The 24,722-nt window shown below is 39.3% G+C and overlaps 1 protein-coding gene across 1 annotated transcript in view; it reads left to right on the top strand.

The window, feature by feature from the left end:
* Nucleotides 1-2,150: 2,150 nt before the first annotated feature.
* Nucleotides 2,151-24,722, top strand: part of LOC110379379 (LIM/homeobox protein Awh) — a 41,402-nt gene continuing 18,830 nt past the window's right edge. The window contains exon 1 of the mRNA XM_021339030.3: nt 2,151-2,311. Coding sequence (XP_021194705.1) covers nt 2,306-2,311 — 6 coding nt within the window. The 5' untranslated portion in view covers nt 2,151-2,305. The remainder of the gene's footprint in view (nt 2,312-24,722) is intronic.

Raw genomic sequence — 24,722 nt, 5'->3', positions numbered from 1 at the left:
TAATTATTTATACATGCCATTTGCTCATTCCACGAGCTAAAAATGAGTTTCATTATCCAAGTCACCTATAATAATATTATGGGTACATAGGCACTGTATTACCTCCAAATGTTGCGTTTCTAACTACGTATATTAATATAGGTACTACAGGGTGTTTCTTTCTATTCACATTCTAGCAATACTTTTTATAGTATGTTCAAACATGTATACAATTATACGAAAGTGCGTGGTACAAAGAGTGATGAATTAAGCAATTTTCGTATTAAAGTTGTCGTTGGGGCACATCGCTCGTATCCGGAGGACACTCGCAGACTCGATAATCGCTTAATGACTGACTCCGAACGATGCGTGCTATACTTCAAATAGATGCTCGCAGAAGGTATATTTGCTAAGAAGATATCAAGATAGTATCTGATTAGAGGGGCAAAACGCATATTTCGCAGTAATTGGAAAAAGTCACAGCTTTTTTTTTACTTGGTTTGTTATTGATCTTATTAAGTTGTTGGTATTTCCACAAACTATCCTAACATTGGGCTTATAAAAGTCCTCTAGAGAGTGGTCCATTTAGGCTCTGGCAGTTTTATAGGTCAGGCTCTTTGGTTTTTCTTAAACTATTTGATTTAAACCTAGAAACAGCTGAACAAACTTTCATGCAGTTTAAAGATATAAAAAATAATAAATACCTACTTATATCAAATTATTGGCTTCTGTGTGATTAAACTAAAAGTTCTGATTATACCTCGTGGTCCTAAGTCTACCTGTGCTGACTTCAATCAGGAACCAACTTTAACAATTGCAAAGAAACTGCTAAGTACATGAAAACACCCCAAAGTGTTTCCTAAATTGGACTTTTTGATTACGTACGTATTGCGATAAGTTGTACTACCATGTGGAATAGTTCTTATATCTAACATTTTGACGACCTCGATGGCGCAATGGTCACCATGGCGGACTGCCGAACCTAAGGCCCTGGGTTCGATTCCCGGTTCGGTCAATATTGTGTGATGAGCATGCCTGTTGGCCGTGGTCTGGGTGTTACAATATGTATATAAGTAGCTATGTGTAGTTTATCAGTTGTGTTAGCACCCATAACACAAGTTAATTAATAACTTACCATGGGGCTAACCGACCGTGTGTGAAAAGGTGTCTCGACATTATTTATTTATTTATTATCTATGGTCCTTCTGTAACATAGACGCGGTGTCCCTTCGGGTGACAAGAGCGCTGATTGCCGCGACTGTGACAAGCACTAATCCCTCACATTTTGTACTTAGCACGCACTCGAGCACTGCGAGCTCGAATTTAGGACATTCATTATGTTGTTATGATCTTAACTTGTTTGCCAATATGGCAAAGCTAGGCTCTCTGTAACTGTTGTATACTTATATTTTTTTGGTTTAAGTGTTAATTTTGTATGTTGATGAGTAAATTCTCTTACCATACCTACCTAATAAAGTAAACAGTTGAGAGAAGTATATGTTAATAAATGAAAACCCTGAAACCCAAAACTGTACACACATTTATAATGACAGGTAGGAATTAAGTACCTACTAACTGCATGAGAACTCAGGTATTATACCTATGATCTCTCAAATATTTTTAATAAGCTCTATTTTCTCTACACACAGGTTTTCAAATATTTATTCTCCGTTCAGTTTGATTGCCATGTTTGATCTTACAGACATGATTTGTGTAATTTACAATTTTCTAGATAGGCAGACGTCTCTTTGTGTAAAGCCGCCATTTATGACTTTAAATGTTGAAAACGTTCTTTCGAGTACTTAGGGCCGGAACAGCTCTAGATTTCAGGGCTGCCCACATTTCTGCAATCCCCACGTAGTTCACTTAACATGTATGTAATGAAAAAAAATCGGCAAGGTAATGGTCGCAGTCTTCAATCAGGAACTCGTAATTGAAATCCGATACGTCACGCAAAAGCCGGTTCGCGATATTTTACTGAGCATACGTAGTACACGTACGGTGTTAAGGTGTGGGGAGAATTTTTCGCTGGGCCCGTGGAACTATGAAACAGCATAGTCGAGCTGGGGACAGCAGGGGGAGGGTGTGAGGGGCGTGGGTGGTGGGCGCGGCTTCGTGGATTTTATCCAATGGGAATGAAGCACCGCCTCCTGCGCGTGTCACGCCGCCGGCCGCGGTTAGTCTCGCGGTGTCCGAGCGCGCGCGCACCCGCCTGTAGTGCGGCTAAGCGCGATCGCATGTGCTAGTTCAATGACGGTGTGCACATGTTTTGTTTTGTGAACTGCACCAGATAGTAACGATCAAAGTGTTGGCTGTCAAGCTGGAGATGAAGGTAAGTCACCACTTACAATACCACATAAAACTTACGTACCTATCGGATCTACATCAATATACCTATATAGAGAGGCACATGCCTACATTGATTGAAGCGAGCAATCAGTTGATAAATACCTGTTTGAAACTATCATCAATTTCACATCTAAACATCCGTCGCATACACGTTTGCACCACAGTGCAGTTCTTACTTTTCAGCGTTTGGTACTTACTTATGCCATTCCAAAAAGAGATACCTACTTAAGTCTTTTCTGCTGAACTACTAATGTTATGAATTTACAATTTAAGTATTTTAATCTTGACCTGCCCGACTACTTTGTTATTTGCATAATTTTGTAATTACATACTTGAGTCCTTCGCAAGAAGCTCAGAAAAATCTGAAACAGCGCAAAATCGTACTAAGACAATTTAATTTTCTAATGGGAATGAAATAAGGAAACTTAAAACTAAAAATCATCAATAAGTAGGTACAATATCAGACAAAGATAAAAAAAATACTCTAACCCAATCTACATTTTTTTCATTTACGAAAAGTTTTAGCAAATCCTAACTACAAATTATTATCAGTAAAAAATTTGCCATACCTATCATGTTTTACGAATCCTGTAAAATATTTTCATTATGTTTATGTAGATCTTAGGTATTATTTAACAATCTTTATTTGGTATGATGAAAATCTACACTAAACAATAATAGGTAGATGCTATTTTAATTATTTTATTTTGTCCGATAATAATTGTGTAAGTAACATACACTATGCATTGCGCAGCCGTAGGCCCAAACTCCGTACTTGATCGCCGCACAGCCGCCGTCGAAACACTTAGTTATAATAAAACATTACAATTTAACCTTAACTCATTATGTAGCAGCTAAATATATATGGCCATACTACAAAAACTTAAACTTCTGTTTTACACTTGTCTAAAAAAATTGTGGCTGCAAAATGAACCATATGTCAACGTCATAATCTGACATTTTTTAGACAAGTCTTAAACTGACGTTTAAAAGTTTTTGTGGTAAGACGGATAATCTCTATCTAGACCTATATAAACTTATAACATATTATAAAGAGGGAATATTCTAATGTCCACATTAAAGGCTCCGAAGCTTCTGTTATCGATTTGAAAAAAAATATTATTGGAACGCTACAATATCTCCGGGTGACACAGGCTTTATTTTAACCGAGTACAGAAATTGGTTTCAACAGGACGCATGTTCTGTGGAAAACATCCAGTTTTTTTTAGACCAGAATAAAAAAATGGAAGACCATACAAAATAAAATTAAGCAGATGCAAAATTGACCTGAGTTTATAATTCAAATATTATTGTAATATTAACGTGGGCTCCTGAAATGCGAGTTCGTCACTTTATTAAAGTCACTTTAGGTACAATAATATATATGTAGAAAGTTATCTAAAGTAATCGTTTATTAGCATGCGTCGGACGATAAGATATGTTATTTAATAAGGCACTTATTATAATTTGCTAAAATTATATCGAATGCAAAAGTAACTGTGTGTCACGCTCTCACGCCAAATGAACTATACCGATTTAGATAAATGCACAAATAGTACAGAGCCTGGGAAAAAAATAGCTCAGCAAAGATCTTTTTTACCCATTTATGGCTATTTTTACCCAGTTGCGGCAAATGGTTCTACCGGGATTTGGTGAAACACGGATTACCACTTGTTTTTATTCACACAGGTCAACAGTGTTTCAAAACGTCAGGATTATTTAATATTGATACATAAACGCTTGAAAGCTCTATAAAAGGGAAATTAGTTGAGATCTACTGTATTGTTAATTAATGCGCAAAGATAAGGTACTATCACCTTATTATATTGTAAGGAAGAATACAATAGCGATAAAAATAGTATTTGAATCAATACTGTCACTGATTCACAACATTACCAGTTGCCTACTTATATTGCAAAATATTCGCATATCGGAAAACTATTGTAGTGAAGAAAAACAATACAAACTAAGCTTAGTTAAAATAAAGAGAAAACCTGATGTCGGAAGAAAATAAAATGAAAAAGTAAGAAGTGAAGTGGAGTGAGTGTATTTTAAAAGAAGCAGTGAATACCTGAATATAGGTAATAACTTATTTCAAATAAAATTTTTTATGAGTGTATGAAGAAACAGTAAAATTTCATTCGTTTACTAAATACTTACCCCAGACTCACTTCAAACTCAGAGGAGGACTTCTGAGGCTCAATTTGAACTTCTGCAATTACACTTAAAATAAAAATTTACAAAAGATTACTCATTATTGAGAAATACTCGTGCACATTGCACTTCCACGCAAGGTTCACAAAGCCACGAAAACACCAGTCGTTTTATTCCCTTGAATCTTATTACTACATTTTAATTGCAACTGTGCGCTTAGGTATTGAAATAATATTTGTGTCATGGTTATAACCGACTTATTTATTATTTATAATTTATAACAATAATAAATTATAAAAAGTAATTATTATATAAATATAAAAATGAAATTATAAAAATAAAGTAAAATTATAATGTCGTAGCTCCTACAAAAGACATCAACGAGTAACTTATTTTTAACTCCACATCTGCTTGGTGCACCTCTAATTACATTTAATAAATAACCTCATAGAGGTGTCCCGTGTTACTTTACTGCAAGCCCAGACTCTTCATCATACGTCCACATTATCATAACGCGCTAAAACTTACATCTTTTGCATAATATATGGATGAATGAATCGTTTTAGCCATTTTATGAGCTGCACGCTAATTATTATGTTGCTTGTGTTTTTTAAATTTTTGATTATACCTACTTGTCTAGGTTTAACATTATAGCCACATATTATAATGTAGGAATATGTTATGATACATCTATTTGTGGTCCCACGGCATGTCGTATAATGTAGGTAAGTGATCCCCGCGGTGCATTTTGCACAATGTTCACACCATTTTAAATTTCTATTTGATGGATCACTTGTCCCGGCTGGAGGTCGTGTTATAGAAGTAATATTTTTATCCTTGTGTATCCTTGTGCTGATCAGTTGAAGTTAGTATTCTGTTCGTGGATTGTGTCCAGGCCTAAATCTTTAGTAGGGAAACGACCCTCTGCCATCTTGTTGATTGATAATATACCTATTAGTTAATCCTTCGTTAAAATGATATAAAAACGATGATATGATATCTATATGTACACGCGGTGTGAAGGTGGATATCGTATGCATAGAGTATCTATTCGGGTTCAACGTGAAGAGGTGACCACATAGCGTGCGTCGTAACTCCGCAGCGACTCTATTTCATTGGAATCGAACATTGATTGATATCGTACAATCGTTGATCCCATAAGTACACGACTTACTGATGTAAACGAGTGCCAAGAAAAGGTTAAAAGCCATTAAAATAAAATGAAAGTCGTTATAAATATGTTGTTGGGCGCGCGTTGGTAAAGCCTTGGGTTAGGAGTCGCGGGGCTGGGAGCCATGCATCACCCAGAGACAAGGGCCGGTAATCCCGCCGCGACCATCAAATCCGATTACTGTAGAATCGGGTGCACGCGATAAATCGTCGCGGCCTCCACTGTCGTCGGCGATTCGTTACGATCCGATTTACCGAAAACCTTATACGTTGTATAGAGAAATATGGCGGCGGTCGCTTTGGAGACTAATATGTTATTTAAGGCGGGCGCGGAGCCCCGCGGCGCTGCCACCGGCTCAATGCGGATATTAATGATCCGAATGTATCAGCGCCTCAACACAGCGCAATGTCTTGTTCGCGAGCAGGCGCGCTCTGTCGCACCACCACTGCGATGCTCCAACTATACCTACCGACGAAAATACTAACAACATTCAAGCACCTCTTTGTCTCAGTTCATCACCCGAGTCCGTTTTTCAATTAACTACAAATAATAAACTATCACGCGTTTTCATCGAATTAAGTAGTTGAAGCTAAGACACACACCAATTACTGAGAAGAAAGTGTCATTAAATTGGTGTAAATAAAAACAGTTGAGCTGCTAAGATCGTTGTATCGCTCGTATCGCTCGGATCGTTCGTGATACGGACAATAAGAAGCGCGGCGGGCGCTGATGGTATCGCGGGGTGCTACCGTGAAGCGCATTATGTGTGAAGATGCTAGACAAGTGACAGGCGAGGCGCGAGGCGCGAGGCACAAGGCGTCGAGGCGAGGCGAGGCTGTTTGTTCAACAAACAACGCCTCGGATGCAAGGGGCCGCAGCGCTTTGTATCGCCATGACGTGAAGGATTCTTGCTCTACTGACACATGGGGTCCGTTGATATGGTCACAAACCCACGGCGTCTGAAAAGTTTATGAACTGATATCAAATATTGTTTTCAGCTGGAATAGCCAACTCAGAACATTGAGAAAACTTGTTGGAAGACTTGAACAATATTTTATGTGTTTTTAACAAAACAGCTCGCCGAGTACACCGAGTGCATCATGCGTTCTATTCTTGATATCCCGCAGTTTATGACCGGCACCTAGACTTACAGTTAATACTTGTTATATCAGCTATACACCAGAAAAATTCATGTTAAAAACGGTCCAGCTATCTCTGAAATCAGCCACAACAAACAGACCGACTAACGAAAATTTGAAAAAAAAAATGGGTTAGTAAAAAGCGACTACTATAATATTACAAACAGACACTCCAATTCTATTACTTTGTATATGTTACCGTAAGATTACAAACATCGTTAGATTACAATCTATCTCGAGAGATTGTAAACTGTCGAATTATTGTGAACCGTAACATCTGATTGCAATTTAACGCATAATTTTTCGCTATATTATAATCTATCGATGAGAAATTGTCAAATTGTCAACTGTCCGAAAGCTCTCTCTGATTGGTCAGTCTTTTTGTAAGAACGACCAATCACGACCAGCCGTTCTGTTCCCATGGAGTTCCCGTAGAGTTAGGAATGAAATAGAGGTGTCGGTTAAATAAAATAAATGCTCTTCAAAAATTCTTCAAGTATTAAATTTATATAAAAATAACTCTTATAAAAATACAGTTAGGTATTTTGTCTTCAAATACAAACTAATATTTAAAAATAAAATAAAAGGGGTGCTAATTAAACAGGCTTCTTTTTAATATCATTATTCGCCCCCAAAAATGTATGTTGCCTTCTAAATTACTAAGTCAGCCACAATTAATAAAGCGTCGAGCATCTAAATAATACTATCTTAGCCACGAGTTATCTTCCACTCTAAATACAACTCAGCGTGATGGTTATTTTTTTGCATCTAAATTTGTAGCATGCATTCTAACAGTAAACTTCTTAAATACTATTAAATGACATCATAAAAATATTTATTTACCTTCTAATTTTTAACTCGTACCTACTGAGTTTTTTGTTTAAAATATAACACATCCCATATTAATTGACCCAGCATGGAAGTAAGCATGCAACATGCAGCAAGTATAACTTCTGTCACGGCTCCGGCGCTGCGGGGTCCGGCGGTCCCATGCGAGCTTATCGTCGCAGATGGTTTTCACGCTCACCACCGCAGCTTCGGCTTGCTGGCCAGCTCTGCCGGCCAGCCTCAGCCGCGGCGGCGAGCGCTGAAACTACCTGCGCCTCAGCTCGCAGGCCGCCTCGCCCCTCCGCGCCTACGCGGTTTTGAATTGCACTCTAGGGGTAGGGCAGACAAGACTACGTGGAGTCGGTTTTGCAGCGATTCGTTTTCGTCACTAACTTCAATTTTTACATTTTTAATTGTGTGTAATTTGAGTCTTAAAATTAAGTACAATTTTTGATTTTATAAAAAATTAAACCGTCACTTATTTTTGCACGTCAAAGAGCTGTGACACCGGGAGTTGCAAAGAACATTGTCTTTTTTGACGTCCTACCAATCAGCGCGCAAGATGCATTCCGTTCTACGCCAGTTGACAATTTGACCGCTCTACATCGCTCTCGATCTTACAAAAAGACTGACCAATCAGGGAGAGCTTTCGGACAGTTGACAATTTGACAATTTCTCATCGATAGATTATAATATAGCGAAAAATAATGCGTTAAATTGCAATCAGGTGTTACGGTTTACAATAATTCGACAGTTTACAATCTCTCGAGATAGATTGTAATCTAACGATGTTTGTAATCTTACGGTGACATATATATAGATTGTGTAAATGTTAAACTTGAACAATCACATAATTCATTGGCAGTGAGAAATACACGGCGATGGGAGCGTTACTTCAGTCTAGAGCGACTCCTGCGCAAATAAACGACATATTTTATGCTCCGGCGCACTAGCCATTAACCAGAAACCACGTTGCTTGTACAAACTAGAGTTATACATAGATAGGTATAGCTTGAAGTTTCTCTTCTAGTACAGATGTAAGTACACTTATTTATATAAAGTATGCGACTTGTAATGCATCCTGTTTATAATAAACTACAATAGTATTAATATACAAAAAAGCACGAAGAAAATTCGCAAACATATTAAACACACGTCAAACGGTCTCATTAACTTTTTTTGTAATAAATAGCAAAACATTGGTAAGTAGAGTATAAACATTGGTAAAACACGGATATCTAGAAAACATAATAATTTTTCACTAAAGAGAGTTTAAAACAATTAGCTTACATAAAAACCCTCCTACAATATTGTGATACGGAACCCTCGTGAATTGGAGCGCATATCTCAAAGCGAGCGTGTGTTTTATTAAGGAGCCTCTCGACGCCTTGATACGAGGGGCACGTCAGAACTCACTAATCAATTGTCCTCTCAGAGGTCACAAACACCTCCAAGGAAAAAAATATAACATCCACAAAGAAAAGCAAAAACTCCACACTTTGATTCGTGAATTAATAATATTATTTTTTATCGGAATGGGTAGAACTGAACCGTTTGTGTATTCAACAGTCATGGACGCTGTGTCATTGGATCATTTTATAATACTTAGGTACTGCTAATATTGCCGTTTGCTACCACCTGCCGTTTGTTCCATATTCGATTTAGTTATAATTATAGATATTGATAGAAAATTTGCATCTAAATCTCAATCCAACCTTCGTGGTATAGGTAGAGCTAATTCATTTTAGTCTTATTTAAAAATGAAAAAAACAATATTTGTAGCCAGAACTGCTGGAATTGAGGTTCGAAGAAGTTTGAGGTCAAATTGCACAACAAAATAGTGTTAGACTGAAGTGTGGTAAGTAATTAAACCAATTTGGTTATCTGCAGATCGGCGCGGTGTGGGCCGTGGCCACGCCCCCTGCCCAGGCGCATCACCCATTACAAAACGTACAAAAGCCTTTCGTCTATTAAAATGACTAATCGTTTATCTGCAATAGATAGTGGTTACGTAATTGTTTTCATGTGAATGATGTTTGCAGATATTGAGATAACATTCGGTTATTGTTACAAAGTCGCTGGATATTGAATGACTGGTTTGTGTGGAGACCGAGGCTTTATAAGCCTTTAGAATAATAAAATGTGTTTTGAGAACAGATGATGTGAGCGTACCTTTAGTATTGAAAACTTTGGATTTGTTCCTTTTTGTTTTTGTTGTAAAGATTTAAGACCTGGTCATTTAAAAAAAAATACAAATATTTATCTCTACCGATAGTTTTAGTTCCAATTTTAAATCGAGTAGGTGTGAACAGCGTCAGAACAATTTTTCTTGTCACTCAAGATTGACAAAATGACTCCCAAGTTCCTTATTGACTTATTGTTGTCGACAGTTTCGTTTTCAAAATTAATTGCACCAATTAAAATCTTAACAGAACAAAGCATGTTTGAGCACGCTCGCGCCCTTCCTGTGCGCCCGCGCAACCCATTCGTTTGAATTATAATTATTTGTGAACACAAAAAAGGTCTTTGGTTACACCCAAGAAACAGTACAGGCAATTATTATTGAAAAGTCTTAGCTTCTGTTTTTATAATGTATGGGAATGTGTTTTTAGGCGACTTCAAAAAAGGAAGACGTTTTGACTGATAGCAGTTTTGATCTGAGATCAACATAAACTATTGCTACTTAATCTTTACTTTCTGCACAAAAGTTTAATTCTGTGTCTCTAAAGACACGAGAGTCGGTCAGCATCTTTGCATACCTTCTGATGAAGATTTCAATTTGAAATTATCGTTTGTTCTGATGAGTGTATTCTAGTGATAGTCCTATACGTGGGCCGGCAGTGGATGCAGAGCCCCGGCGCATAAACAAGAGAGCGTCGAGTCTTTATTGTTTGTCCGCGAAGTGGTCTGTTTGGACAGAGACAGATGGCTGCACCTCTCACCTTGTAAACATTTAACACCTCTGGCGAGGCGCAGGCGCATTAGTTAGCTCGCTCCACGTGGCTGATCTATCAATACAACAATATGGGCCGCGATGATTAATATCGGCGGCTCGGTGCTGTATTCCCCGCGAGGAATTCAACCCTATTAATATTTCTTCAAAAAGCGAGATGATGTCTCTTGTTGTGTTAATAGTTGATCTGTATTCGAGCCGCAACGATTCCGATACAAGAAATGTTTTGATTGTCCGTGCCATACGGTGGGATCATCAAATATTTCACCTGCGGACTCGCTTGTGACGTGACCAACACATCGGAAAGGGAAGAAGAAAAAAAAAACGAAAACTATCAAACGTCTTATAAATGTTTTGTGTAGTACATTTCAAAAGGTGCTCACATTAATGAAAAAAAAAACTTATAAGAAGAATCTGTGTCCTTTGATTGACTCAAAAGTTACTTTTATTGACTGGTTATCTAAAGCCCTATAACAGTTAAGGCAAGCTAACGATGTTCAAATATTTGTAGCACCGTTGTGTTGCACAATGGGTTACAAGCGTGGCAATAATCGGATGGCAATCGTTAGTAGTGGCAATAAAGTGTGGGTTGGGTCCGAGTTGTTCTCGGTATTTAGGCAACAATAACGATACTCTTTTGTTCCCGTGGCAAAGCGCCGGTGGAATCGCAGCCGGCCTGGACACGCGCTCTGTCCATCGCCATTTGTGTCAAGTTTTTTCCTCAAGTTTTTAAAGACCTTTAAGTTATCGTATTGATCATTCAATTGGCAGTGTAGTTGATGCATTCTTTATTTTCAGTTATTAATGAGTTTTTTTTATCGTCCTATTTGGAAGAGCACACTTTAAGAGCGCGCGCACACTACAAAGATTTAGTAGACCGATAGTTGATTTTTGCTCATAAGTCAGTATAAATATGAATGGAAGTACACATGTAACAACGATTAGGTATTTTTTCGTTATCAGACCGATAAAAAACTTTGATAGAACGATTAAAATATATATATATATATTTTCCTACCAAGGGGCGGGCGACTAAATAGGCTGAAGGTGTATTAATGTTTATAAAAAAAATAAGTTAATTTTTATAAAGGCAAATTAACTTCGACATATGTAGGTAATATCTTAATAGCATAGGGGTCATATTAGTCACAATAACTGGTCATAAATGTTATGATATGACGATTTGATCACGACATCACGCAATGTGGTCACCAAAACATTAACTACATCGATAAATGTTTAATGCTTAAGATAATGTTATTATTACAATGGCAAGTACAAACGCGATATTCATAAAACACTACAAGTGGATACGAACCTACAGAGTTAAAAATATATAAAATATATTAACATCACAAAATAGATATGCAAGTAGATATATGTAGACACTACGTCATGTGAATACCCTTTTTTATAAAAACGTTTGTCGTTTTTAAAAACATACATTACACAAAATCTAAACGGGAAGCGTGTGTAAAAAAAATATATGTTGGTGCAATAAAAACTCGATCCTTGAAACCAGCTGTTACCTTAATTAAATCAAATCGTTCGTTATTTGAAAAGCTATAGTAATGAACTAAGGTCGCTGTTACACTCACACAAAACTAGAATAACCGACTACGGGAAAATCATGAAATAAGACAAAAACAGCTGCCGTGACCAAGAAGTTGAATTCACTTTTGGGACAGGTTCATATAATTTAAAGTATCAAGCGAAAAATAAATAAGTATGTACCTACCTCTAAAGTTCCTCAAGCCGTTTTTTGGAAAACTGCGCTTAACCTTCTTAAAAACATCAACCTTTGACGAATACCTATCAATACATTTTATTGCAGAAATAAAAGGTACTAGGTAGTGAATTATAATTCTGCGAATTGGTTGTTTAAACGCAAAGTTTTCGAGAAATAAGTAAACGATTTTGGTGTTACCTTGGAACGCGTGTAAGGAGGAGTGGACCATACGAGTACCTATTACGAAATAAGTTGTAATTTTACAACTTAAAGGTTAAGTATTAATTTCCTCAGATTAGCACGTGAAAGATATTTTTCTCAGTAAGGACCCATGAAGGCGCCGCTCAGATCAAAAGCAAACTCTATTATTAACAGAAGAAGAATATTTTTATTAAACTGTAATGAATCTTAAAAAGATTAGTCGTACAAGGAAAATGAAAAGGACGCGTTACTTTGTCAAGAGCATTACCAATAGAGGAGTTATAACGGCGGCATTAACAGTTACAGAATAACATTTTTCATTATAAACTTATTATGGGAGTTACATAAAGGCGTTGTATATCACTGCGGTGGTTACAAATGCGTTCGGCGCGGCGCACAATGCGCGCCATGCATCACGCGCCGCGCTCGCCTCGCCGCGCCTCGCCTCGCCTCGCGCGGCCCGCTAATGTCATCGCCGGGGTGCTCCGAGGTGTAATCCCGTCGTAAGTGCTCATTTCGTTGGGATTAACCATGTTCAACTTAGTGTAATTTATCAATTTGTGTCCGTCCGAAGCCGGCTCGCGCACCTTATGTTAACGTCCACATGTATTTATATTGCTTCTTATATTATCTATATTTGCTTTTTAGATATTATTATCATTTAAAATAAAGGTCTATGAAAACTGATTGTACGATATTATGTGATCTCACTTCATTACTTCATTCATCATCATCATCAAAACAGCAATAGGATGTACACTGCTGAAGGTTTCATGTACGCTGCATGCTTATTTGGCCAAGTTAATTAATTGTAAGCTCTTATCGATTTCTTGTAAACGATTTAATAAAATAGCGAACATTTCACAACAAAAAATAAAAATGCTATATTTATTGCCTACCGAGATTAGATTAGTTTTTGAAATGAGTTTCAAGTCGGACCTCTCTATTCCAGTTTGGGAGCCATTTTTTCTCTATTAAACAAATTGAGGTCATTAACATTAAAAGACTCCGATGACATCTGTAATCATGATGTGTCACATTTATTTTGTTTTTCTTGAATATTTGCTATATTGAGATATTTTTATTTGTAGGTACAAAGTAAAACACTGGGGTAAAAACGTTTCATACAACACTTCAACTGAGCGCACTAAAAGAATTGTTAAATTTTATGCAAATGTTGATGATGCGTTCAGCCTTTTCCCATAAGCGGATTTTCCGAGCCACATCGCCCAATATCGTACAATTGACAACTGCCTGACCAAAAATGATATTAACAAACATATTTTTGCCACCCGAAATGTACGCACATATACGCTCGGCATTGCAACGCGCGACAAAAATCCGCAAGTATGAAAGCGCTAAGAAGAATTTTGCGAGAAACTGTTTAAAATCTAAAAATGAGCTTTTAAGAAATTATTTTTCTGTGTATTGGATACGATATTGTTCTTCTGTAACTCCGAGGTGAGGGAATTTAGGTCGGTATTGTCATAGAACACATGTGAAATGCAAACTTACGCCTGGGCGTCCCCCTTGACATCTATATTACGAGTAAAAGAGCTGCCGCCGTCAATCAACTCCTGCCTCAGGACCAAAGACACAGTTCCGTCACAGCAGATTTTTGCGGCGATGCAAAATTCAGGGTTAGGAAGTCTTACTAGGTGACAATGATTTAGTATAGCAGTAATAATAATAATAATAACCCCGCAGGGCATCTGAGGCGGATGACGGGGAGTAGCGACCCCGCGGGGCTATATATCCGAGTGCTCCAGGGAGAGTATACTGTCCCCCATCTCCGGCTTGCCGGAGTGAAGCATGACGGGGGATAGGTCTCCCGCCTCTTGGCTTGCCTTCACCGGCCGGTCAGAGTGGAGTCGCTAGAGCAATGCTCGGAGGGTAGGTGCCTCGTGGTAAGTGGCGAGTGGGCCGGTGATGCTGGACCCACAGGGAGCGCGTGATCTGCGTTTAAAGTCCGCCGAGGTATCCTCACCCTTCTCAGCCGCTCATGTACCTGTTGCCCTCTTGTTGCTTTTCAGTGACTGATTCCCGGGGGCCCAGTAAGTGAGTTGGCGAGTCTCCACCTGCCATTTTTACGTGTATTTATTACATTGTTATCGGCAGGTGCCATAGTTCCCGTAGTTTCCCCATTCCTAGTCCATTAGCATCCCATCACAATAGCCCAAGTAGTTTTCATCCATAGTTAGCAATAGTTTAGCACAGAACCGGGGATTGTCCTTGGGTACATTTCTATAGTGTATACAGGGATAATCGTCGGTTTTGTGTCACCATTTCATTAAAGTTGTCTCAAAAGGGCTTCAGCGTGTTGGCTTCGGCCCCACGTTCGCCTCCCAAAAATCCGGGACTCTATAGTCCCGAGGTCTGGAAGAGACATACATTTATAATAATAATAAAGCATTTATTTCGAGTAACTAGGACTCATATCAGGTTAGTAACAATATTTACTTAAGACTATGTTAGTAAACTACAATATACAATTTGGTTACATAAAGAAGAAACACTCACTATGAATCGCCGCTACAAGATTCCAGCCGAAATCCTGGAGCAACGATTCACTATGCAGCAGTCCAACCTATCAGCCACCATGCCCAGTATACCATTGGAGCTGGCCCGCACCCTGCGCACCAGGGATGCACACTTTTTCCGCATAATAGTATAAAAACAGTCCACGTGCATTTCAGCGAACATCCCTGATGCACTACAGAAGCGAGGCAGCCCCATCAGCACCCTGAAAGCATTGTTGTACTGAACACGAAGGGCGCTGTACGACTTAAGCGTAAAATGAACCCACAGGCTGCTGGAATAAAAAGATGTACAGTAAGCTCTAAACAGCGTTACTTTAACCGAGTTAGAAGCACGTGAGAACCTGCGGGCAATCATATTCGCTCTCACCGACAGCGCCCTCCGCTCACGTTCTATGTCGTCATCATCCTTGAGGCCAGCGGTCAATACGTGTCCGAGGTACTTGAACTGGTGTACCCTCGTCAAGGCAACACCATTCAGTAAGATAGGAGGCACTGCTTCTGGATATTTACCTCCAGCCCCAAACACCATAACGACACTTTTTTTTTACATTATACACCAGGCCGTGAGCTCTGGCGTAGGTTTCACACACACGCACAAGGTTTCTCAAACCACAAACTGAGGCGCTGAGCAGCACCATGTCATCAGCATAGCTTATGTTGTTAACACATACGCCATCGATATAGCATCCGACTCTGGTGCTGCTCAGCTCCACAATCAGTTGGTTCATGTACAGATTAAAGAGTGTGGGAGAACTCAAACCTCCCTGTCTCACCCCACACTCCAATCCGTAAGGGCCTGAATACGCTCCATCCCAACGAACTCTGTTGACCTGGTTCCCATACCAATATTTAAAAATATTGATAACTTCAGGTGGTAGTTGAGCATCATTCAGTTTTTTCCAAAGAATATCATAGGAAACCAGGTCAAAAGCACTCGAAAGATCGAGAAAACAGGTGTAAACCGGTGTACTACGGCCAGTGTAGTACCGCACAGCATGCTTAAAACCCAATATTGCACTCTCTGTTGATAAACCGGGCCGAAACCCAAACTGATTATCGTGCAATACGATGTGTTTATTTAATTGAGCATTAAGCACGCTGTCGAATACCTTAGAGACCACAGTAGCTAGAGATATCGGCCTATAGTTATCCCTATCAGTTAAGTCACCAGTTTTCTTCTTTACTACAGGAACCACAACTGTTTTTAACATATCACTGGGCAAATACGCATGACTCAGACAAAGATTATAAAATAACGCCAAGACTCGCGGCAAGTGGGGCCCCGCATATCGAAGATGTTCAATGCTGAGCCCATCATGTCCAGGAGATTTCCCTCTAGGCATTGACTGTAAGATATGTCCTATTTCTTCAGCCTTTATTCTGACTCCCAAAGCCATCTTGGGCTCAACATTGATCATCGTCTGCGACGGACCTAATGAAGACTTGACTTTAAATTTATCCCTAAACAGATCCGCTATTCTCTGAGCATCACTCACACCATCGACACACACAGGCAGGCCCGCTTAATGGTCAAATTTATTTGTATTTTTCCAAAATGCACGAAAGTCTTTCTTGGAATGATTAGAAGCCAAGATATCCATTTTTATTTGGTCTTCCCGGTCTTGGCACCACTTTAACCGAGATTTAAAAATTCTTTTTGATTCATACATTTTGTCATAATAATAACCAGAGGAAGGCCTACCATACCCCGACCATATTTTAAAATTTTCCCGGGCAATCTTGTGTGCTTCGCTAACGTGTTTGTTCCACCCCGTAACAACTTTCTTTCTAAGACACTTACGATTAAATCGACCCAACGCTGACGATTCACACAACACCTCAATTATTTGATCATACAATTTATCAATGTATTGTCTATGATTAAAATCTGTACACATATAATCACAACAATCATGAAACTCCATTGGAAAGTCTATCAGCCTAAGCCGTTTATGACATTCCCTATTGTACGACTTAATTTGTGCTAAGTCTCTCTCCCCCCACGAAACCTTGTCGTTTACAATTAAACCAGAGGCACATCTCTTAGGTACAACTACATCTAGATCACATTCAATTATTAATGGAAAGTGGTCAGACCACACAACATCGTATTGAACATACACTCTAGTGACTGATTGTGCAGCCGCCTTAGTTACCACACAGTGGTCTAGCCATCTAGACGAACCATGCGCCTGACTAATAAAAGTGAAGGTATTAGATGTCACACCTAATTGTTCAGTGTCAATACACAACCAGTCTTGCTCACTACAGAACCCTAACAGCTCATTATAGAAGCGCTCCGCTGGGTGGGCATTGAAATCCCCCAATATATAAACACACTCAGTATTATAGCTATCAACTATTGCACTCACCGCACTGAGGACGTCCGTGAAGTACGCCAAATGAATTACCTTGTCGGGAGGCATATAGATGCTAAACACTAATATTGATTTATCTTGTAACACTATTTTTATTGCACTTATACGCGGGTTATCACACGGAATCACGGTAACATTGGGGTAAACACTCCGCCTCCACAACAGCGCCACACCACCATGCGGCCGTCCAGGCAGCATACCACTTGATGTATCCACAGCAGTCGTTCCCGTGCAGTTGAAATCGTCACTTATTGAATTTAGGTACGATATTTCATGCGACAACAGCCAGGTTTCCTGGAGGGCTATGACATCAATAGATTTACATAAACATCGTATGTAATCAATAGAACGCTTAACGTTCTTACAATTGAAGGTCGCAAATTTATGCACTTTATTTACCATTATTATTGTTAAGTTTGAACCGTATGCAGACCTGTAGTAGGTCTGTTCGTATTTTTAGGTCGAAAATTTACGAACCGTCGAAAAACAACTCCTTGCGGCCACAATTCGTTATTTAAGAAAGTATGTACTTGTTGTTGTGGTACTAAAAATTTGTATGCATTGTAGTCAGCTTGTTTTTTCAAATTAATTTTCTCCAAGTTGACGTTAACTTCGGTTTAAGTAGATACTTTTATTGCAGCAAGGATTCCAAGCTCTGAACAAGAATTACTTTTTAAGTAGAGATTTTAACCATGATGTCACGCAAGTGTGGTCCACATCCTTCCTTTTCAATTTAAGTGAGAACTTCAAGAAAAGCTACAAGTTTTGAAAAGATGTGGTAAAATCTTTAATGATGGTGTCGATTTTCTCATCTTTCAGATTTATTAAATGTATCACAATCAAATTAATAGCTCTGCAACAGAGGTGTTTTATAAAGCATCCGCAAGATATGGTGTCACATAGAGCGCAGTTTGTGCAGCTGGGCCGGTATCAAGAAATCCTAGGCCTAGAAATGTGAAAGGTGCACTTACACTTCTATCTTCTTAGTAATTCAATCAAAAGAACAAGCACAAGAAATTTAAGCTGCTACTTATAGGCTCATCTGCAGAAATACACGATGATGATATAGATTTTGTTATGCTGACTCAGCTTTAGCTTTTGATTCTTTTGACTGTTGTTTCATAATTTCTTATTCTAAATGGTATTTTTCTTGAATACGTAACGCTCTTGTAATTCAGCTGCTCCGTTCTCTGTCTAAAAGTTCTGCTTTTATTTACACTACACAGTTTTTTTCACATGACGATAAATTATTCATAAATAAGATTGAACTCAGAAACACGAGTATGTCTTAATATGTGCTGTCGCGTTTGTTTGTAGTGCTCCACATTCACTTGTGTAAATTACTTTCAGCGTTGTTAGGCACATAATGGCGGCTCTCAAACAGCGCTGAGCAAACATGTCACCCGCTCGGTATTAATTCGCGTTATTTCTCTATTTGTGGCGTCAAGCATTGTTCTTTTTTAGCTATCCGCACATAGCGTTAGCAGCGATTGTGTAACCGTTGTTATGTTATATCCACAAGCCTCAGCACAAGACTCGGTGACATTGCTTCGCCTTTGAACAGCACACACAACACTTTTTGCTGCATCCTATATCGATGCAATTCTATTGAATCAATTACTTTCGTCGCATTGCTGCATTAACAAGTGGATTGTCATAAGATAAGAAATATAAATCCTCGAAGTAACTGGATCGAACAATGCAAAAATAACGTCGTTCATGCCACCCAAATGCTTTGTTCCTCAGACAATTTCATGGTTTTATGTGAGTATCCTATGTTCTAGGAAGCGCAGAGGACCTAGTATCCCAAGTCATCTCTGCTGGGTGCTTACAATAGCGTCATTGTACGGCGGAGACCTCGGACGATAAACACACGTGCGGCTATAATAAACACTGGCTTTTATTGTACACACACTAAATAAAAGCCAGTATGAGCAATTAAAAAAGGAATACCCTCACCAATTTATTCGATTCGAATTTGTAGAGAACGAGAGAATTTATAAAGTTGATTATAAAGAAAAAAGTCCGAAGTTCAGTCTCGATGATGACTTAATTATGGGAACTAACACAATTAATAAGTTACGCGGCAGTGTCGTCGGCGACGGCGTGCTCGCTTGCGCGCGCGCAAGATACCATCGCTATAACGCGGGCCTCTTCACGCTTTGTAATAATTATGTTAATCTTTACAATAACAACACTTTTATGGAAGCCTTTATATGACTTTTAAAGGAGTTCCGTAATTTAATGCAGTTAATTTGACATCGAGCTTTCGAGACACGGGAAGTTCATTGTTTCTTGAATTACAGTTTTTAAGATTTAAAATAACGTTTCGTGTCTCGCGCAGGGCTTTACCAATGCTCGCAACTTTTGTGATTTCGGGAACAAATGGCAGTTTCATTCAGTTTGCTTTTGTCAAAACCTAATAAGTATTTATTCGTGTACTAATACCTAAAACATTTATAAAACTTTGTACATAAATGATTGCCGCTAACAATATATCGTTCAGTTCAACATTCAGAGTGACCTTGCGTGTCGAAGATACATTTGCCTAATACTTAAAATGTACATTAACTTTGCTGGTAGACAATAAAAGAAAACGCGCCTTTGAGTTAACAACTTTTTTACCACATTAAGTAGGTAGCATGGTCTATATTTCCACAATAGAACATTACCAGGTCTCAACTTTGAAGATATGGACTTTTGAACATTTAAGAAGGACCCTATGCTTGTTCGGTTGTCGGTTTATAATTTTGGAGACTACGAATTGTTTGTTTAATAGGTAACCTTCATTAACATCCTTCTGGCCAGTCATGTCATGTTTTTAAAATCGTTAGGTAAGTGCATTCCGAATATTGTCACTCATGCTGAATCGTGCTCGACAGATACCTACGCGATCAGATTCCGCAAGGCCCATAATCGCGCTAATTTTTGCATTAAAACGGATTTTTCTCACTAAAACTGCATATTCATTAAGATAGCGCTATCACTTTATAGTGAGTGTGGCGCCGCGGTATGATAAAAGAAATGTGTTTCACGCGTACCATACTTTTATAAAACAAACAACATCAGGGAAGCAAATTAGCGACAATTAACATAACTGTTGCGGTTGCTCGGGGTTTCTGTGTTGTGAGAGAATTCAAGTCAGTCATTACCAGACGTTGGTGATCAAGATTTAGACCCGTTAAAACATTTCATCCATTGGCTGATCATCCTGAAAAATAGGCCTATAAGATAAAAATAACATATCCGATTTGAAATCCATTTATGTATCGTTTTATCATCGATTTTTTTGATGAGGATTCAATAAACATGTGAAGTTCATTGACCTGGCACTAAGCCTAAAGACATCGAAACGAATAATTTAGTGTAGCGGCGTCTGCGCACTGCAGACGTTCGTATCACGTAAGCAATTTCCTGTCGCGCACCAGAATGCAAACAAATCGAACCCATCGCCTCAGGCCCTCTTATTCATAACCACGGAATTATTAAAACAACTTTTAATTAGTTTAAAATTTTGTTTGATAACGCTATGAATATTAAAAGGGGCTCGCCGACCGTTTAATTTACTACTTTCCACCCATTCGAGCCGGCGTCGAATCGCCGGCTATCACCGGCCTGGACGTAATTAAAGCCGAAAAACAGAACTAGCATTAATATCGAGAAACAACTGGCGCCTTCGGTCGTTTTGAGGAGAAAAAAAACTCGGAATTTATACGTCAATAGAAGTTTGTTGGGCATTATCGTAAAATGTGAATAGTATTTAATAGTTAGCACAAGGCTCGCCGCTCCTATTACCTTGTGAGTTATATGACAGTTATAATGTGCCGGCACGGAGCGGCCGCGCGGCCGATGCGTGCGCGCACCCAGTCGCCGCCGCGAGCTGCTGCCCGAGAAGACGAGGTCTCTTCTGTCGCAGCACGAGTACCCATGTGGCCCAACATTACGCACTACTCCTTACAAGTGACTTACATCGACCGTATTTAGAACCATTCTTCGGCAATCGCTTAACACCCGTGTAGTACCGGTTACGACACGGGTGTTAATCCATAGCTCTACGATTGATACGCCGAAAACATTGCGTCGTCTATTTCCAAACATTTTTTAATGTTTAGTAACCATGGAAGGTACAACAATTACAATTGAGTTATTCGTTTATATGTAAGTGATGTCATATAAGGAAAACTTGACGATTCTAAGTAAATGGTTGTGCGAGATTAGAGCATTTTATTAGTATGTAGTTAGGTGTTATACTCTAGTTGGATGGCTTGCCTTCTTTATAATAGAACTATACTTCCCATGAAGTTGTTGGTTTTTTAGTTCAAGGCAATGTGAGAGAAGCTCTCTTGAGGCAATGTACGACCCAATGCGTGAAAGGTTTGCATCCGCAGTTGAGCATGAACAATGTTGATTTAGACAATTATTTGATGCTCGTCATTCGTTGTGTTTATACTATCTCAATTTCAACTAGAGGCAGTAATGGCGAGTAAGTATCTAAGTCTTGGACTCTGTATCTGAAAGAATGATTTTTGGAAGAAGTGAAGATGTTTATAACAATATTGGTGTTGCCATTCATCATTTGAATAGATCAGTAACATTTTCTTAACCAATGATTAATGATAGATAAGGAATGTGAGAGATAGAAATGAATCATTTTTGCATATTGGAAAACTATAAAAAGAAAACAGACTGTAAAAACAAGAAAGTACGAGTGAGGTAGAGTGAACTTATTCGCTTCATTTTTTCGCTTATTTATGATATGGGCAATACGAATGTTTGCATATTTTAGCTTATTTCTTGTTTGAGAAGGTGGGTAGGTATTCTATAAAAATGAAGGTCGTAAATTTGATATCGATAATTGAAAAAAAAAAATAAGTTATGACCGAGCCGCGGACCGTAAGGATATAAAACTAGCCGTGTGCTATTCAACTAGTCTTAACGGGGCAGTTGGACGTTTTCATAATAACACAAAACTAATTAATACACGGCTGAGAGAAAACACGAATCGATTCGATCACTTCGAATATCGGCGCATAAATAAAATTTGATGAGATCATAACTGAGTGGAACGTTTGACGTGAAGCTCACAGCCAAGTCAAGGGAATGGTTTGAGGAGAGCGCCGCACAAACGAGTCTCGGGAATTAACCCGAACATCCAAAAACTATGATAGCCGTTTGGAAGATCTGTTTTTTGTTTCCAATATGCAATAAATAGAATAATAACGAGGTGCGCGCGCGCCGGCCCGGCGGGGCGCAAGCGGGGTGGCGGCGGAGGCGCGGGGCGCGGCGGGGCGGCATCATGGCGTCTAATTGTTTGTAATTAGCGCCGTACGCGGTGCGCCCGCGCCGTGTGTGCCGTGTGCGCTCAGCTTTATGGACTGTTTATTACTTAATATGTTGTGATAGGCCGCCATTGGCGAGGCTCGTGGCCGCGACGTTTCGTAACACTGATTGAGGTATGTGGGAACGTTCATCGCCGTAATAGATATGTCGCTGGTGGCGGCTGGCGGGCTGGTTGGCGCCTGTTGATTTTATACGCCTTCCACGAGTCATTAACGAGTTATGACGTCACCGCGACCATTGTCGGCACCGTCGGCACCACACATACGAACATCGAGCCAGCACTTGCCTCACAAACACAACTGCTATAAACTGATGTTCAAATATAACGACGCGTGTTAGTAATATACGAAAATGTTAACTCAATTTTTTCTGATAAAAAATTTAAAAGAGTATTGCAAGTGATTAACAAAAATTTTATTTGATGATAAAACTTTAGAACTCTCAGGGTTGTAAAAAGGAGAGATAATACCTCTCTTTCAGAATGATGTCTTGAAAGATTGCAGTTTCTAAAGCCTACCTAAAATACAAGTGTGATGAAGCTAAGAAGGAGCAGTAACAAAGTATTATAATACTATATGAATTAGATCCATAGACGTGAAATAGGGTGTTAAATCTTTTCGGTGCCTGAAACCTGACCAAATCCACCAGTGCATCGAATAAAGTCGCGTCGTAGAGTTCGCGTAGTGATATTATTATGAAGATAAGTACCTAGGACTAATTTGAATGTCCTCAAGTATCTTTCCTTTAGTAGCGCTTGACTTTGGTCTTGTCGCTCTCACGGCGCGGGTGACGTCATGGATAGTGCAAACATTGCAGACGCACACTAGTGCGGTACTTCAGCAGCGTGTCGTGGTCTATGACGTCAGGCGGCGTGTAACGGCGCGCTCGCCTCGCCACGCCCAGCCCCGCCCCGCTGTCGGCGCCGCATGCATCATACCGACCGACTACGGCCCTTATATCAATGCAATACGGTCCATAATATCCCAGCAAAGCGCCGCGAGAGAGCAAACACTCACCCTGATCATGTTCTACTTCGTCTATCTTTAACAAACTACCAAGTTGCTTGCAAAATATCTAGATACTTGTATCTTAAGTAAGTATAGCTAAGGCCTATGCCTACGTGGACGTCTTCAATTCGCGGAATATCGTTGAGATAGTCACCCAGTTAACGATGCGTTTACATTTGCATACCTATATCCTTGGTGGCTGTCTGAGAAGACGGATGGTCCATGTGACCCCCGTCACGGTGAAAAAACTCTCGGGCGATACGTGAATGGTGTGAAACTCTCTCCATTATGGCTGGGGGAGCCCCGCTGCGCCATTCTTGCCGCCGCTTTGTGCGCCCACCAGATATCTCCGAGATACCTCTCGCATCGCTGACGTGCACACATAATTTATTTACAAAGATTTTTTGTTAGCCAGTTGGTTTTTGAACACACTTTTAAGCTTTGACTCTCGATGATCGATGAAAAAAGTTTAGGAAATCGTAATCCCTGTCAATCGATCGGTTCGTGAACCGAAAACAAATAACAAAAGTATCGCCCAAAGTCGAACATTCATTCAGGCTTCAAACAGTTGTTGGTACAAATATTTTGAATAAATCGCCTTCAATTTCCGCGTGATTTGTTCAGCGCGGGGAAATGGTTTCCTCTTTGAATATGAAACGAGCTATCGAAAGAATTTCAATGTTGCAAGCGTCGGGATTGAGCACTGTTATGTAAAATATTACGACGGGTTTGTATCTCGTTTGTCGCTTATTGTGAAGGGATTTGCAAATACAATTTCAAAATTCTCTCCATTTCGTTTGTGCTTTATTTTATTCTGTTATGTTACGCTTAAAAGCTGTGTGACTATGAGGCTTTTGTAAAGTAAAGTGACATTCATCGATTAATTCGGAAGTTACCAAAAGCTTAGCCTTAGACGGCTTGGAGTCGGATCATACACATGCCAACGCAGCGAGG

This window comes from Helicoverpa armigera, chromosome 1 (assembly GCF_030705265.1).
Source record: "Helicoverpa armigera isolate CAAS_96S chromosome 1, ASM3070526v1, whole genome shotgun sequence".
Taxonomy (NCBI): Eukaryota; Metazoa; Arthropoda; class Insecta; order Lepidoptera; family Noctuidae; genus Helicoverpa; species Helicoverpa armigera.
Note: the sequence above shows the minus strand (reverse complement) of the source record. Positions and strands in the feature narration are given on the sequence as shown.